This window comes from Lygodium microphyllum, chromosome 30, assembly GCF_053477565.2.
Source record: "Lygodium microphyllum isolate KBCC chromosome 30, Lygodium_microphyllum_v1.1.10, whole genome shotgun sequence".
In the NCBI taxonomy this organism is placed as follows: domain Eukaryota; kingdom Viridiplantae; phylum Streptophyta; class Polypodiopsida; order Schizaeales; family Lygodiaceae; genus Lygodium; species Lygodium microphyllum.
Window position 1 is genome coordinate 98,523,028 of NC_141164.1, and position 16,721 is coordinate 98,539,748.

At 39.7% G+C, this 16,721-nt stretch overlaps 1 protein-coding gene across 1 annotated transcript; it reads left to right on the plus strand.

Moving 5' to 3' along the window:
• Nucleotides 1-274: 274 nt before the first annotated feature.
• Nucleotides 275-2,387, plus strand: LOC148010161 (CST complex subunit STN1-like). The gene is made up of 2 exons (XM_087672751.1): nt 275-740; nt 836-2,387. The coding sequence occupies exons 1-2, from the start codon at nt 315-317 to the stop codon at nt 881-883; spliced, it is 474 nt and encodes a 157-aa protein (XP_087528877.1). The 5' UTR covers nt 275-314; the 3' UTR covers nt 884-2,387.
• Nucleotides 2,388-16,721: the final 14,334 nt, after the last annotated feature.

Here is a 16,721-nt window from a genome sequence, read left to right on the forward strand (position 1 = left end):
GATGAGAAAGCTTTGCGTTTTAGGCAAAGGTTCTTTTAGAAAAACCTTAGCTTATTAACTTTTTAAAAAGCTTAAAAAAAGCTGAAAGCCGGTCAACGACATGGGACTGGACTGTGAGGGGATGATGGGCGCGATTGGGTAATTGCGAGCGGATGGTGGGTGATGGGAGGATGACTGCGACTAGCCGGCGGCAACTCACGATAGTGAGTAAAAAACGCCTGTGAAAGGGTTTTTTATTTGTGTGCAAAAACCAACAAAAAAGATAATTAATAAACGCTATATAGCTGCACCTGTAACAACAAGGCTCGGACGCCATGGCCGCTTACCATGTCCATCTTCTAGCCTTCGACTTCCTGTCTCTGCAGCCGCAGATCCCTCGCCCTGTCTACCTTCCCTGCACTTTCCTGCGCAGGGGCCGGCCCGTCTCCAAAGTTGAGGTTCTGGGGGTCGTCGTCACCATCGACGACCGCAAGGCCAACTACCTGCGCTTCGTGATCGATGACGGCACCGGCTGCATTCCCTGCATCCTCTGGCTCAACTTCTTCTCCTGTCGTGCCTCACGCCATGGCCGCCCGCCTGACCCTGTCCACGCTGAAGTCCGTGCCAGCATAGGGTTTGCAGAGGCCGCCTGTGTGAGCCTCGGTCGGCTTCTTCGTGTCCAGGGCCGCGTCACCTCCTTCAACCAGCAGATTCAGGTCACCGTGTCGTCCTTGCAGGTGGAGCGTGACCCGAATGCCGAGGTTCGCCACTGGATTGATTGCATGCGCCTCGCTATCAATCATTACGATTTACCTGCCAATAAGCCATGACTGTAATTTGTATGTGGATGCAACAGGCGGATAAAACAAACAGGTTTCCGTCTCAAACAGGTGTCAATAAGTGATTGAGCCAGGGAATGGGAACAATGGACGTGTTGTTGTTTCTTGAATATGTCGTCATCTACAGCACTGATTTGCGTTGACTCTCCACAGTTTTGGAACAAATGTACAAGGTTGATACAGTTCTGATATATCTGACATGACAATAAAGACATGGCAGACCTGTACTGATGGATTAACAATTTTCAGAATGTTATTAGTCGGTGTCATCAGATGGATGGGCTCATTGGCATTAGTCGGTGTCAGATGGATGGGCTCATTGGCATCAGATAACAAAACCCAGCCTAATGAATGTATACAACACAGACTGTCGATCTACAATCTGAAATTCTGCTTGGCTTCAGACTTTGATGGCATTTATGGCAGCCATGGTTGCAGTTCGAGAAGATGATATGATGTATAACAGTGGACACAGTCATTTAAACAACATCCAGAACTGTAGTGAGAGCTGTCTCTTTCTTGTAGTTCTAAGTTTTGCAGACTGTTGACATCATCTATGCTAGCCATGCTTGCGATTGGACAAGAAACATGGTCTTCAGCAGAGGATACAACCATTTAAACAATATTTGGAACATTGGAAGAGTGCATCTTTCAACGTGGCTTAGCTATATCTATGTCAAATGGCTAATTGCTTCAGTTTGCGTAATGGAGACTAGTAGTGTATATTGAAAGGCTTATCTTTTTGATGACTACACATGAGATGTGGAAGTTTTGAACAAGGATTCCTAGTTTCAGTCAGAGTCTATTTGCTTGAGTCATGGTTGTGCTTGCCCTTGCCAGAATGACTATCAATATGGAACAAAGTTCTGCATTAGGTTCTGTACACTTTTTAGAGCATAAGGTTGACGCAGACATGATGGGGCAAAGGTGATACAGATGTGCAATTGTAGACATGACAGATTTCTATATGCAAAGTGGTTCAGGTTTTCTCAATGAAGCTGAAATTACCTCTGTTAAATCCATAAGGCGACACTTAACACAACTACTTATCCCAGTTGTTCCATGCCTTATACAGTGTGTTAAACTCTGATGTCAAAGCTATAATGGTTTATGTGAAGAAGCTTCAAGAAAGGACTTCATAGTCCAGACCTTAAACAATCAAGAAATGCATGATGCTAAGCCTCCATCTTATGATGGAGTGAGACCAAATCTCGTGTATTGACTTGCTTTAATTGAATCTTGAGCTCAGCATGGGCTTCATTCCCACTGATAGAACTCAATTTTTGACCTTGATTCATCTTTAAATGCATCCACAAGCATTGCCCCACTTGATGTTGGGTGGCTTGCATGACTCGCATAAGGTGCTATTGCATAGCTATCTAGCAATCAATAAGTTGACATGGACTCAATCCAAGTGGTATCTTTTGGTTTATTTGCCAACGAATTCTTATCCATACCTACATTGCGCATGTATGCAAATTTTGCCATCTCTGTTTGTGGACTTTAACATATTTTCTTCTATGTTAATGTCTTGAGATCCACATATTCCATAATCAAGTAGAGCAAAGCTTTGACTACATAACCTTTTTAACAACATCCCTTTCTTGCACATCAAGTTTGAAGTCAGTTGATCCTCTAGTGACTAGTTCATATTCCTAACATATTCAGCACAGTAGTACATGTTACTTTGGCATTCAATGATTAATTGTAGCTCTTGATGCTTCATAAAGAGAACTTGGATGACATGATTAGATGAACACAATAAATACAAGGTGAAGTAATTACAAGGGCTTGCCTTATTGAAGGTTATTAAAGAGGTTTACTCAGCTTTGAGTTTGGAGGAAGTTAGCATTCACACATCACTAAAGCTATGTAAGCATAGAGCTGTGGCCTTGGAGAATTGAAGCTTAAGAGAAACAAAGAGAGGAAACTACTTTGCATAGTTATGATTAGGCTCCCAATTAAATATTAGTTGAGATGTGTATGGGCCTTATAACGCCTTAAGAGAACTTTATTGTTTATATTCATTGTAAGAGCTATCATAAGCCACATTTCTTTGAAATGTGTGGCTGCAATCTTGAGAATCAAGAGCTTTTCCTTTTTACATTTACATTGTAATAAAAATTTCAGACTTATTGGAAATTAAATAATGAGGTCGACCAATCGTTTCTTTTCAATACTTTAAATGATGTATGGGGACTAATAATGCATAGAATTGACTTGATGGAGACCAACAACATTTTAGAAATGACCTATTGAAGACTAATAAGAGAGGTTGCATAGACCAAGGAATCAATACAATTGATGTTTTATGCCATATGTAGGGAATGTATAGCTATATTCATTCCTATAAACTCTAATGTGGTAGCCTCCTTCCCTAAATACCATTCGTGTGTGTATGACTTAGTAGATTGTCAATTTGTTTGTAATAGTAGTTATGCTACCTTTCAAGTGAATCTGTCCATTGTCGTGTAATCATTGTTTAAGTTGACAATCATCCCAAACAAGGGAATAACCAAGCAACTTTGAAGTTTGGAGACATATAAGATAAAGTTGGAGCCCTAAAACAATCAAAATGTTTAAGGGAACCAAAATCTGGATCATAGATGAGCTCACACTAGCACAACTCAAAAGCATGACTAAGTGATATCACCAACATTAAAGAGGGAAAATAGGCTATTTTTCAAGGTGGCAAAGCCATTATAGAAGAGTTCAAAAAGCTTAAGCATTGGAGTATTTTAGGGTCATTAAATTATCTATTAACTCTTGTAATCGTAGTAATTCATTTTCTTTCATGCTAGTGACATCTTAAAGTGGATTCTATCCAAAATCTTGAGCTAAGCCATTTTTCCTTATGCACATTTGATGTGTCTTAGACGATGTTATTCTCACACACACACACACACACACACACACACACACTCTCTCTCTCTCTCTCTCTCTCTCTCTCTCTCTCTCTCTCTCTCTCTCTTGTTCACATATACTCAGAGAGCTCTTTTAGTCCTTTCACCACCTCCATCTATGGTGCAAGGGTAACACCCAAGGAAAAGGGTTAGACTTGAACTCTTGTCCTAACAACGAGATGTATCCAAATGCTTTATCAACCATCCTAACAACACCACCTAAGCCAACTTAAGAGCCAAGCCCATGGGAGTAATATCTATGCCAATGAGTTTAGAACTTGGGAGTAGAAAATGCGGACTTGAAGTACTCACATTGTAGGGTGCATATGTGCTTGGCTCTATTGGAGGATAAGTTGACTACAACCAATAAGAAGATAGAAGATGAAGTCAAGGATGTGACAAGAAAGGCACAAAAGAAAATTAAAACATGGAAGAAGTTAAACAAAGTATGACATACTATTTTTTCTATAGTTGATGAAGTTACATTACAAAAGTGGACTGAATCTCATGCATGACTAGGAGGACTTCCTAATGGTTAGCATGAAGAAACACATGAGAAACTATAGGATGAAGAGATCCAAGAAGGCCTGGAATTATGCCGGTTAAAAATGAAACTAAACCCATTGAGGTTTCAAGTGGGTGATACCATGGCTCATCACCAATTAAGGGAATAATGAAGCAACCTTAGGGGTTTCAAGGGGGGTGACACTATGGCCCGTCACCAAACAAGGGAATAACCAAGCAACTTTGGAGTTTGGAGATGTACAAGGTAAAATTGAAGTACTAAAGCGATCAAAATGTTTTAAGGGGACCAAGCTCTAGATCATATATGAAATCATACTTGCATAACTCAAAGCATGCCCATGCATGATCACCAATATAAAGATAGCTAGAAAAGGGGGAAAATGGTTTATAATCTCTCTATCACCCTCTACATTAACCTAAGTTCATCTTGATTTTCATATAACTCAATATTGCATGTAAAAGGGGCACACGAAAGCGCAAGATTAACCCGCTCATTGCCAACATCATTGCAAAGATTAACATGCCTTGCATGTTTGTATATTGACACTGACTATGAAGACAAAAGTTCATGAAACAAAGGTCTTCTATGCAAGGGGTCAATATAATCTTATGGGCCAATATAATCATATCATTTACACCACATGACCCCACATTGAAGAGGAGAAGAATTTTCCAAGCCATATGAAAGGAACACCTTTCTCTATATTGAACACTACCATTAGAACTTTTAGCAAGGACATGGCGATATGATTTATCATTAAGGTGCACGCACGCACGCACGCACACGCACACGCACACGCACACGCACACGCACACGCACACGCACACGCACACACACACACACACACACACACACACACACAGAGTATTTAATGCGATGGACTAATCTTTGGCACATCTGGTGGACTCACAGTACTTTTGTTGTTGATTTGATCTCAAACATCTAAGTTCATATGGGTTGTGCTTGAGGTTTATGATTATGGCAAAGTACTTCCATGGTTTTAGTTAGTGTGATACTTGGAGAGGTGGTTGCTTCATGGACGGATATCATTCACAAGACTCTTTTGTGCCCACTTTGTGATTTTCTTCTTCTATTATTTTATTTTTGTATTTTCATGAACTTTTGGCTTCATGCACATTGTATAGTTATAGATAAGTGAAGATAACAAAGAATAAGGGCGCCATTCATTTTGTACCCACATAACTATCTTGTGTTCTTTTCTCTCTCATTCCTCTTGCACTCCATACCTTCTACCTTGCATCTCACCATTGCTTCCCTAGTATTAGAGCGGCATTCGATATTCATTGGAGCTCATGGTTGGAGCAAGGAGCATGAGGAGTTAATATTTGTCACGAAGGTAAAGGATTTGAGCTGCTTGTTTGATGTTGATCCTTGTTGCCTACACATTGATAGAGGTGCTATTGTCATCATCTAGATTTAGAAGTAGGTGCTTGAGCCATTGAGGCCTAATTTGGGGTTGCAATAGCCCACTTTGGCAGTGATTTGGTAGCCATTTGTCATTGGGTTTGGAGCGGTTTGGAGTAAAATATCTTGGTTTTCGATTCTTGAAAAGATATCTTAGTACATGGTTTTGATGCATGTAAGCATAGGGGCTTCTTAAGTATAGGGATAGCGTATTTCTCAAAAGTAAAGGGTTTAAGAAGGGGTTATTCTTGTATCTTGTAAGGGGCTTGATTAAGCTCACGATCTACCTATTTTGAAGGCTTGAGTCTATAATAGAGAAACAGAAAGAGAGAGGACTTGATGATTTGCCAAGATAGTGATGCCCATGGGCTATGCTGCTGATCCAGATGCTCCAAGAGGCTTTTATGTTCAAAATGACTTGTGCCAATGCATTTTTGCTAGTTGGGATGCTCCCTATGTTTTACCATTATTTGGAAGCTACAAGGTATCCATTTTACCACATAGAAACCTTTCTATAAGGTCTAAACATTAGTCTCAACAATGACTAGTTTGCATGAGGAGGCTCCTAGATTACTCTCGATTTTAGATTGCATACAATTTTTGATGAATTTGTCATTTTAGAGGATTTTTCATGCTATTTTATACTCAACTTGTAGAGATTGTGCATGCAAAAATTGATTTGTAAGGTAGTTTTAATGTACTTAGTCTCCGATGACTATCTTATGCTCAGAATAGTATAGCCAAGATAATTTGTCCTTGATGATTGTTTTATGCTCAAAAGATAGTTGGGATAACTTGGAAAAAAATTTACATACGTTTGGGAGTGCTAAATTATCACTTTGCATCAGATTTATGCTAATTTGATATTTGAATAGCCATTTCTTAGCTTTGTGGAACACTCCATTTGTAGTTTATTGGTTTATTTTGAGCTTGTAGTTGGATATACTTTATAGTTTTTGGCATGCACACACACTTTTGTCATTATGGATTCTTTATTGAGTTCAGATATAATGCATTGTTTAATATTGAAAATCTTGATGGTACAAACTTTTAAGATGGAAAAGAGCAAATATACAATGTATTAGTTTAGAAGAAGCAGGTAAAGCTGATTAAATATAGTGGGATTAAGCGTGAGGACATGGATGCAGATGTATAGAAGGAATTAGATTAGCTAGCACACTCTACTATTATGTTGACACTCTTAAAGTTAATTTATTTTAATATAAAAGATATAGCAAGTACATATGGTATACAGAAAAATCTTGGTGATTTGTATGAAAAAGAAAGCGTAGCCTTGCAATTTTATTGGCTAAAAAAAATCATTGACCTCCATGTGGGCTTCAATGGCTAATTATCTTAATAAGTTTAATACTATTTCAACAAACTAACATCTCAAAAGATCATCTTTCGTGTTTGAGTGAAGGCCATGTTCTTGTTAGTCACTTGGATTGAGAGTTGGGATACTTTTAGGACTATTAGTAACTCTACATCTATAGGTAGTCTTATGAGTGCTAATGTTGAGAATAGTTCCTCATGTAGGAGGTGAATAAAAATAACACAACAGTGTCAAAGAGCTTTAGTGCACTTATGGCGAGAGGAAGATCAAGTGCCATGGGGAGCTCTTGTGAGAGAGATAAATCAAGAAGCAAGTCACGTAGCAAAAGGAATGTAGAATGCTACTTCTGTGACAAGAAGAGACACATAAAAAAGGATTTTGCTACAAGTGGAAGAAAAAGCAAAAAGATAAGAAGGCAAATGAGAATGATGGCAAAGAGAAAAGCAAGGTAAAAATTGAGGAGATTAATGCATGTGGCAGTGATGTAATGTCTTGTTTGTATCCTCTTTTAGTGATGCATTCTTGCTTGCTATAGATAATGGCATGTCTTAGAATCGTCTTGTGGATTGTGGAGCATCACTTCATGTTACTTTACATAGGGAGTGGTTTTCTACTCATGATGTTGAAAAAAGAGGATGCTATCATCTTGGAAAGAACTATGCATGCAACATAGTTTGCATTAGGGATATACACTTGTCATTGCCATATGATTCTTCTTTTATCTTGTGGAATATGCAATATGCTCCAGACTTGATGGATGATGCCACAAGGTTTGGGCTTATCCTCTCCACAAGAAGAGTGATGTGTTGGATGCATTTCAAAAGTTCTTGACATTTGTAGTTAGGCATGAAGCTTAAGTGTTTGAGGACTAATATTGATGGAGAGTACACCTTGCATATCTTTATGAACTTTTGTACAAGTCATGGTATCAAGAGAGTTCATAGCTCTTGAGAATCCTACTCAATATGGTGTGGTTGAGAAGATCAACAGTACCATCTAGGAAAGGGTCCATAATATGCTTTCTAATGTTGGTCTCACTAATGGATTTTGGCATGAAGTTGTAAAGATAGTAGTTGTTGTAGCTTTCACAAGCTTGATTGCTGAATGGAATGAATATTGTTTCAAGTGCTTCATTTGATTTGGCAATGGCTACCTCTCAAATAACCTATACATCCTCTGCATGCATCGATGTATCCATTCTTCTCCTAAAGCACACGTAAGAAAGAACAAATAAACCAATGAGGGTGTAGTGAACTCATCTCTTTACTTTCTCCTCAATGCCATGAAGCGAAGGCTTGATGGTGGCTCCACAATCTACGCAATGATAGTGAATCCACATCCTCTAATCAATAGCTTTTGATGTGATCCGCAAGTACTCAATCCATGAGAAGAAATGCAAAGAATAAGAAAGATAACCCAATCTCTTCTCCAATGTGCCTCTCACCCAAGAAGGGGAAGAAGAGAAGAGCACATGCAAGGTAGAAGCTTCACCTCTTAAGTTTATCACTCTCTCCCTTACCTTCACACTCTCACTCTCCCTCACTCTCAAGATGGAGCACAAGTAGATTGGTTAGAAGAAAGAAGAAGAAGTATGCTCTCAAGTTTTTTCACCATAAGAATGAGCTTATCTATTCACTATTTAGTTTTTATATATGGGATTTTGAGTTTGGGCTTTCCACTTAAGTTGGGCACTCATCCCTCCTATTTGACTCTTAGTTTCCTTGGCTTAAGCATACATACTTAGATTATACTGATTGTAATGAAAGTGAACGAAAGCAACTACATGCATCCTTGTTGAGCTACGTGTCTTTTTTTAGCAAAAAATGTTACAACTTGCAAAAGTGCTTCAATAGACTTCCAAAATAATATTGCAATTAATCATATGACTGTAGACTTTGATTGAAAATTATTGTATGCCTTGCACCCTTTGCTTGATTTTCATTTCTCTTTACTTTTTCTCCATTTGTTCGACTTGTCAATTTACCCTACCACTCTATCGCCTCTTATCTTATGGTTAAGATTACCCCCATCCTAGATGAGTGACAGTCCCATGGCACTCTTTGTCAGAGGTAGCATGTTTCAGGTTACACTAAGGATGAAGAATGTCGGGGACAATTGTGGCACCATTGTGATGAGGAGAGTGGTGGTTGTTGCTAGAGCTTGATTTGGATGTTGAAGTTGCTTGAAGATCATTGTGGGAGTTGGAGTTGTTCTATGCATTAGATGCCAAGCATGAAGTGGTAATGGGGATTAGACATAGCTCATGGAATTAGGATCTCCTAGTGGGAGGCCATTTGGAATTTATTGGATCAGTTGAAGTTGGGCACCACAGACATCGGCTTAAGGTAGACATTGCAAGTTACTACATTCACTTGTACTTGTGAGGAAAAACCTCTCATGATCTCTCCCTAGGAAGTGCTGGTTTGTTTTCCTATACAAGCTATATGTATAGATTGGGGGATGTATCAAACTCGAGGCAAAAGCCAAAGTGTTGTCTCATACTTGAAAACCTAATTCATGTATAGGTTATGGTGAAGTTACTATGTGAGTATATGTTCTTACATAGGCTATTACATAGAAGACATTATGATGGCTTTTGTTTGTCTATTGTCAATAAAGTAGGACACTAGTTGATGGGTAGGTGATGGGAAGTATAGTCCTTTGCTGAGGGATAGAGGAGTCAATGGGGCATCATGATAGTAACCTTGAAGTGTTGTACATCCCATGGGGTTCACAATCATGGATGTGATGATGGAGGTCATTTTCCAATTTACCATGAATAGAGACTATAGGGTCAAGAAGGATTGTAGCATTAACCGATGCCCAGTTGACTAGCTAGTTGCCATGCTTCCTATATTATTGTCACAACCATGAGATATTGGAAAATATTGAAAGGACTTATGTGAGTGACTCGAAAAGATAGGTCATCTAGTGAGCAAGATTCCCTAGGTGTGTCTTGCCCTTGATGTGCCTTGAATTTATGTGGGGCAATAGGAAGCAGGGCTAGGGGGTTAGGGACAGAGCTAGCCGATCGAGACCATCGGGCATACTTGACTTAAGGACCCCTAGGTACAATGTTGTGCCATATTTATGCATGCCTACTTTTTTTCATTTTTAATTATTTTTTTGAAATATAATGTGGTACAGAAAGACCGTCCAGTCTCAAGGAGAAGAACATGACAAGATCAAAAGACTTAAGAAGGCTCTTAATGAAGGATAATCGAGTTGATGTCGAAGAAGTAATGATGGTGTGAGTCATGGGACTTGAGGCAAGATGTGGTTGAAATTATGGATTGGTTAATGAATGAGCTTTTGCCATTGATAAGAGCTTGCCTTTTCATTAGTTTTGTGCCCTGTTTGCTAGTAGAGAGAGTAGTTAAGAGAATGCCTATGGAGGCATACTTGTTTATGGAGCATGACCCTTGTAGATGGGTCCTTGTAGTTTCTTCTAGTTATATGTTCTAGATAGGACTTTATCACTTGATGATGCTTTTGGTAATTCTTCCAAGGGACGACAGTCCTTGGGGGCTTTGAACATTTGATTAACCAACCCATGTAATCATGTGTATTGTCCTACACTTGATAGAAATATGAGAGCACATGTAGTTGACATGCTCCAAACTTCTTTAATAGGGTTTAGCTCGAAGAGTACCACTCACTTGAGTCCAACCAATTGTGTTGATTGTCGTGATTCCAGTTACCTTTGTTGGATAATCATTGCTTGTAAGGTATGTGGTTTTTTAAAAAAATTAAAAATTTTAATATGTACATAATTATTAAAACCATGTTTAATTTATGTACATATTTACAATTTATGAATTAATGTCACTCCGAGATGCTATAAGCCAATTGTACAACTCATGATTATATTCTAGTGCAGCACAAGCATCGAGCAATCGTGGGAACTTTACTTGGAAGGATAAATATTGTGTCACATCAAGGGGCACCATTGCTTATCCTAGCCTACTAGCAACATGCAATTCCTCTTTCATTAGAATTTTGTTAAGCAATGGATAGGCTAGGATGGGTCCTACTAAGGTCATACCATGGACAAAAGCCAATATGTGAAAGAAAGTAGGGGCTACATAGGTTGGGTCTCTCTAAGACCGCCATATGACTCGTTGCTCCTTCGAGATAGGTCTCCAAGTTTAGCCGTGAAGCTTGATTATTAAAATAAAGTTTCTTGAATTGGCTTCATCCCTCAGCTTGTTTTTTGAACTACTTAATCTAAAATATGCCGTGCTGAGAAAGCACTTCATTGAATGTAATTGTTAAGTAATGCTCTTTGACTTCCTCATCTAAGATGTGCCATAAAAGACTGTCTAGAAGCCCATAGTGCTCATCAAGATGTTCTTGCTCCTCCTATGTTTAGCAAATATCCTAGGTATTCCTTATGTTTTTAAAGCAACATGGCCATGTTAGAATGGATGTAGATGCATGCAAGCAACTTCAATCTAGCATCCAATTCTATGAGACACTCAGTGGCATTCTCTTTCTAATCATGCTTATTTTGTTACCATTTTTCCTAGGGTTCTCACTATTGATATGGGCTTTAACATGGTAGGAGGTTTTGGTCAAGTCTGAAGGAGTGCAAGATGTTTTGTGCTTTCGCAATTCTTTTGTTTTATCGTGAGGCTCTGTGGCCACCATGTCTTCTTCCTTATTGGATATGACAAGTGTAGTCACAACTAATAGTTGTGACTATTCTATTTCCATACTTGATTGGACATTATGTGCTTTGCTATCAATGGTTTGAGTTTTACTCTTACAACAGTTGGAAGAACAACTTGTTGCTTGGAATCCTTGGAAATTTCGGAAGCATTTTGGGAGAAGTGGTCATGGGGATATATATAGATTGGTTTCGTGTCAATCTTATTGGCTTCTCGCTTAACTTTGTGGTTTCATTTTTTGTGGCTTTTGTAGTTGTTTGATGTTGTTCTTGTTTCTTTAGTTTCCTTTTCTTTCTCTTTGATAAGGAGGGTGTAGACTTAGGAGATTCTTTGCCCTCAATTGGTTTGGCAACTGTATCATTGGACTGCTCATTAGGGATTTCTTTTCCTTTTATCTCCTCATGTGACTTTCCTAGGTCATGTTGAGCGATATTGCTAAGTTGCAGTGATTCAATTACCTCTTGTTGTGAGCAATCAAGATTCTCAACTATTTCTTCTTCATTAGGTGTATTAATTATGGGTGCTAGCAATTTTTCTTGCTTAGTTGGTGACTTTGGGGCTTTATCGATTCAATCATGGAAGAATTGTCCTTAGGGATCATAGTCAATGTTGCCTCCTTTGACTCTGCTTCTTTGGGCTTTGTTCTATGGTTATGTTTTTTTTTCTTCCATTGAGGAGGCATATGTGTGTGGTGCAATGGAGGTTGTCTTACAAGGGGTTTGGGTAGCCACAACTAATGATTTCTTGCATAGTATCCTTGAGAAAGCAACAAGAATCATGGAACCCATTGTTGCATACTAGGTCTCCGTTGACATCTTTGCCTATGAGATTTAGGTCTTTTTCAAATTTTCCTATGAGTTTTGTAAGTCCATATTGCATCCTTGGTATCGTTCTCTGATTTTTTTTCAGTTGGAGAACAATCATGCTGATTGGCTCTCTCTCTTTGTTGTATGCTTAAAGAAACTCCTCAAGTATTTCCCTACTTCTCTCACTAGTTGTATCTCTTTTGGGTTAGAGATTTACTTTTTGTCTTTTCCTTGAGGACCAAAAAGATGATCTTTGTTGAAAGTCATAATTATCCTTACACTTGGGAGTGTTAGATGTATTTATTGCACTACATAGTCAACCTCACATTTTGTTGCTTGCTTGAAAGCTCTACCAAGAATTACTTCATTTCCCATGTCTTCACGATTTGGGAGCATGTAGAATAGGATGGGCAAGGTTTTAGTCTCGATAATTGTGAGGATTCTACATTTTCCTAGGACAAAATATAATATTTTCCCATAGGAATTGAGGATTGCATTGGTCACTAAGCTCTAGTTGGCTTATTTAAGTCTATGCTTGATAGGTCAAAATATTAAAGTTCATTCCTTCCTCAATGAGAGCATCAACAAAATACTCTCCTTTTTTTGTAAGTTTGACCCTGGGATAGGCATGAGGTATTATCTCATCCTCTTTTGGGTCTAGGTCTATAACCCCAACCTTTTGAATGAAAATCCTTAGACTCCTAGTTGCACTATCACATGTGGATTGCATATTAGAATTATGGCTCCCTCATGAAATGCTATTGTTATTGCATTCAAGGTTAGAGTTATTGAGTTGCTTTATTTTTGTGTTGCCCGCTAAACTTCTATGGTCTTTGTTTTCCCTTATTTGGGTGCAGGCTTCTCTTGTTTCATCTTTGTGACTCTTATTATTGAGATCTATTAGGTGTGGTCACTCCTTAGTTTGTTTTGCTACAAATTCTTAGCAAGGCTTATCTCCCTCTTTGACAATGTTTAGTGATATGCTAGTCTCTTGTTTGTCTATGTCTATTGCAATGTGGCTTCTTCCTCAAATTTTTTTGAAGCAGTCACAATTTGTTTCTTATGTGGTTGTTGGAATGGTTTTTTGTATGAGATATGTGGTGTTTGCAATTCTTTTCCCTCAATTCTTGCAATAAATGAGTACGTGTACAACTAGGCTTTTGCTTCTACCGATTATTCCATTGAGTTATAGTTTGAGATTCCCAAGTGCAACTCGTTCTCAATCATGCTTCATGCTTTCTAATAAAAAATGTGTGACTGCTATGTAACTTTCTTAATAATAGTGATATTCAACAATTTGTTTCCTTTTTAACCCCTTTGTAACATGTTTTTCCAAAAAAATTGATTCAATCACCATTCCCACCCTTGTTAACACCCTAACGGTTGAAGAGAGGTGAGCCCTAAAGTGGAAGTGCACAGAGCAGAAGCAAGAGCTATGGTGAAAGGAGAAAGAGCAAGAGAGAGAGATACAAGATGTGGGAACTCCAACAGTCACAATGTGTGACTAGCCTTTTCCCTTTATTCAAATGTCACTGAAAGAATAAAGATTGAAGTGACAGTGATGGACACCCACCACTTGTAGTGTACAAGTGTGTGGGTATGTAGGTACTGCCAGTGTAACTAATACGTGAGCAGCTAGGCAGAGGCACCTTTACCCCCAACAACCTCCCACCTTGTGTATAACTTACTCTTTAGTAAGTGGAGAGTACATTGGAATAATGAATGGAAGATAGAAAGCATGATTGAGCTCTCTGTTCCTCTACACTATCTCTCTCTCTCTTCTAAGATGGTATCAGAGCCATCTTGGATGGGCTCTCTGAAGCGTGGCAATAGCTGAGCTAATCCTAGATCTTGGAGATAATGTGTGTCATTTGAAAGATCTAGCTACTATTGAGCTTCTGTGAAGGTATGTAACAAACTTGTGTGGCTTCCATTCATGCAATAGTTGATCAAAGCTTGGTGGGGGGCTTTCCAAGGCCTATTTGAGAACTATAGTGCTACTCATGACCATCATCATCAAGAACAAGAAGAAGAAGCTGCTGACCTGAACTGCGTGATTGCGTGTGTTGAGGTAGCCTTCTGTCCTACCTACAAATCATAGTTTGGGTGCTGGTTGGAGTGCTCCATTACTTGTGCACACACCTTTGGAAGGTGTTGAAGGCATCTAATCATCAAATGCTTGATGTTGAGGTCATCAGTGGGCTGTCTGAACATTTTTATAGATCTAGAATGAGGTCTGAGCTGTTGTACATTGACTAAATATGTGTACTTAGTCATGTTTGACACATTGAAGCTCTAAGACATGTACTCTGGCATCATTGGAGCATAGATATATGCAAGGAGGACATATGGATTTGATTTTGTGCCTTGGAGCTTGAATTTTTTGCTAAAATACTCAGATCTGGAAAGTTTTCACAGGCTGAAAATTATCATTTACTGTGGACACCAAGCATTGTTTTTACTAAAGCAATACATGACATTAGAAGGCCTTTGCCATTTTGTATAACTTGGTATATGTCTGCTGAATGTTTGGTGGATTAAGAAGAGTATTGGAGGCTATTGATTGCTGAAGGTTGAAGTTGGAAACAAGTGTATTGACATCTACTTGGCTAGTTACATACAGTAAATGCATTATATGATATTGCTTCTTGGAGACAGAATTTATGGATGCAGGTATGGTGTTTACCGCAACATAGAGGAACGGAAAATGGAGCAGAAGTGCGGGAGAAATGGAAGAAGGAGACAACCAAGAAGGCACAAGACAAAGAAAAGAAAAGAGTAAAAGCGCGCCATTAAATATGAAGGCGCTCCCAAATCCTTGTAGAAAGAGCGCCGGGCTCACTCCCGTGCCAATTGTATGCATTAGTGGGAACGGGATAAGTTAGAAGGGTGGGAAATAGGAAAAGAGGGCCTAGTAGGCTAATGGCCGGCCATGTAAAAAGTGGGGATGACGCCCAAAAAGTAGGGCATGTATATAAAGTTCAAAAGTGAATGAGAAGCTCATTCTTGGGTGTGGCTAAAGCTTCTTCTTCTTCTTTTCTTGCTTCTTACCTTCTTGCTTGTGCTTGAATGAGGGATTGAGGGAGTGTGAGGGAGTGAGGGAGTGAGTGTGTGTGAGTGAGGGATCGTGGAGAAGAAGCTCCCCATCTTCTCTCTTCATCTTCCCTTCTCTTCCTCTCTCCTCTCGTCTAGCGCGGCTATGGAGGATGGAGCTTGACGAAGAGGGATTGAGGTTGCTTGAGCTTGCCATAAGGATCGTGGAGCTACTCGAGTGTGAGAGAGAGGAGGAAACTCGATTGAGCATCAAGGTAATCTCACTACACCCACAAGATAGGCATTGCGCGTTGGCTATGTGAGAGGTAGCCATGGCCGCTGGCTCGAAACGCTTGATCAATAAGCGGTCCGTAGGTCTCGGGGTAGAGCTTCGTAGCTCCCCTACATTTTGGTTCAATTGCCAGGATAGACGGAATCGAGGCTTGAGCGCCACGCGCATCGTATCGAGCATGGCAGTAGGGTTTACAGCCTGAACCGGTACTTGAGATAGTTAGGAGGTTTTAATCCCTCGAGAAAGTAAGTATTTTGATTTGCTGTTGAATGTAGAGTAGGACCATCTCTCTTTGTTTCTATTTCTGTTTTCTGTTGCAATAGATTAAGGGTAGGATAGGAAAAAGAAGGGAATATAAGGGTTCTGCTGTTACTGGAGACAGGGAAGTTGGGGCATAGATTCAAACATTTGGCTGGTGAAGTGTATGAGATTAATCTCTGAGTCCACAACAAACTGTGGGAGGTAATAAGGGGCACAACAGACTACGCTACCCACATTTGACACCCTGTTTTCTGAGACGACTGTAAGACTGGGAGCTCGGGAGAGAGCGAGAGAGCTGCAAGAGATCGCGAAGTGCTGACCGATCGAGCGCCCCATCGCTTCGAGGTATGCCAAACGTTCCCCTCTGTCACTCGCACAGATTTGGAAAGTGCGGCACGATTTGATAGAGTAGGCATTAACCTAAAGGCGTCGTGCGCAACTTGCGGGCCGTCGGTCGCACAGTCGGATCAGCCCGTCCGATTGTGAGAGTCGGACTGTCCGATTTCCATAATTGGACCAGTTGAATTCGATTCCCACAATCGAACTAGTTGAATTTGATTCTCAGAATCTGACCAGCCCACCAAGTCGGTGGACCACGTGTCCGAGTCCCAAACTTGAGCCACTCGACCCATTGCAGTGGTCAAACCACCC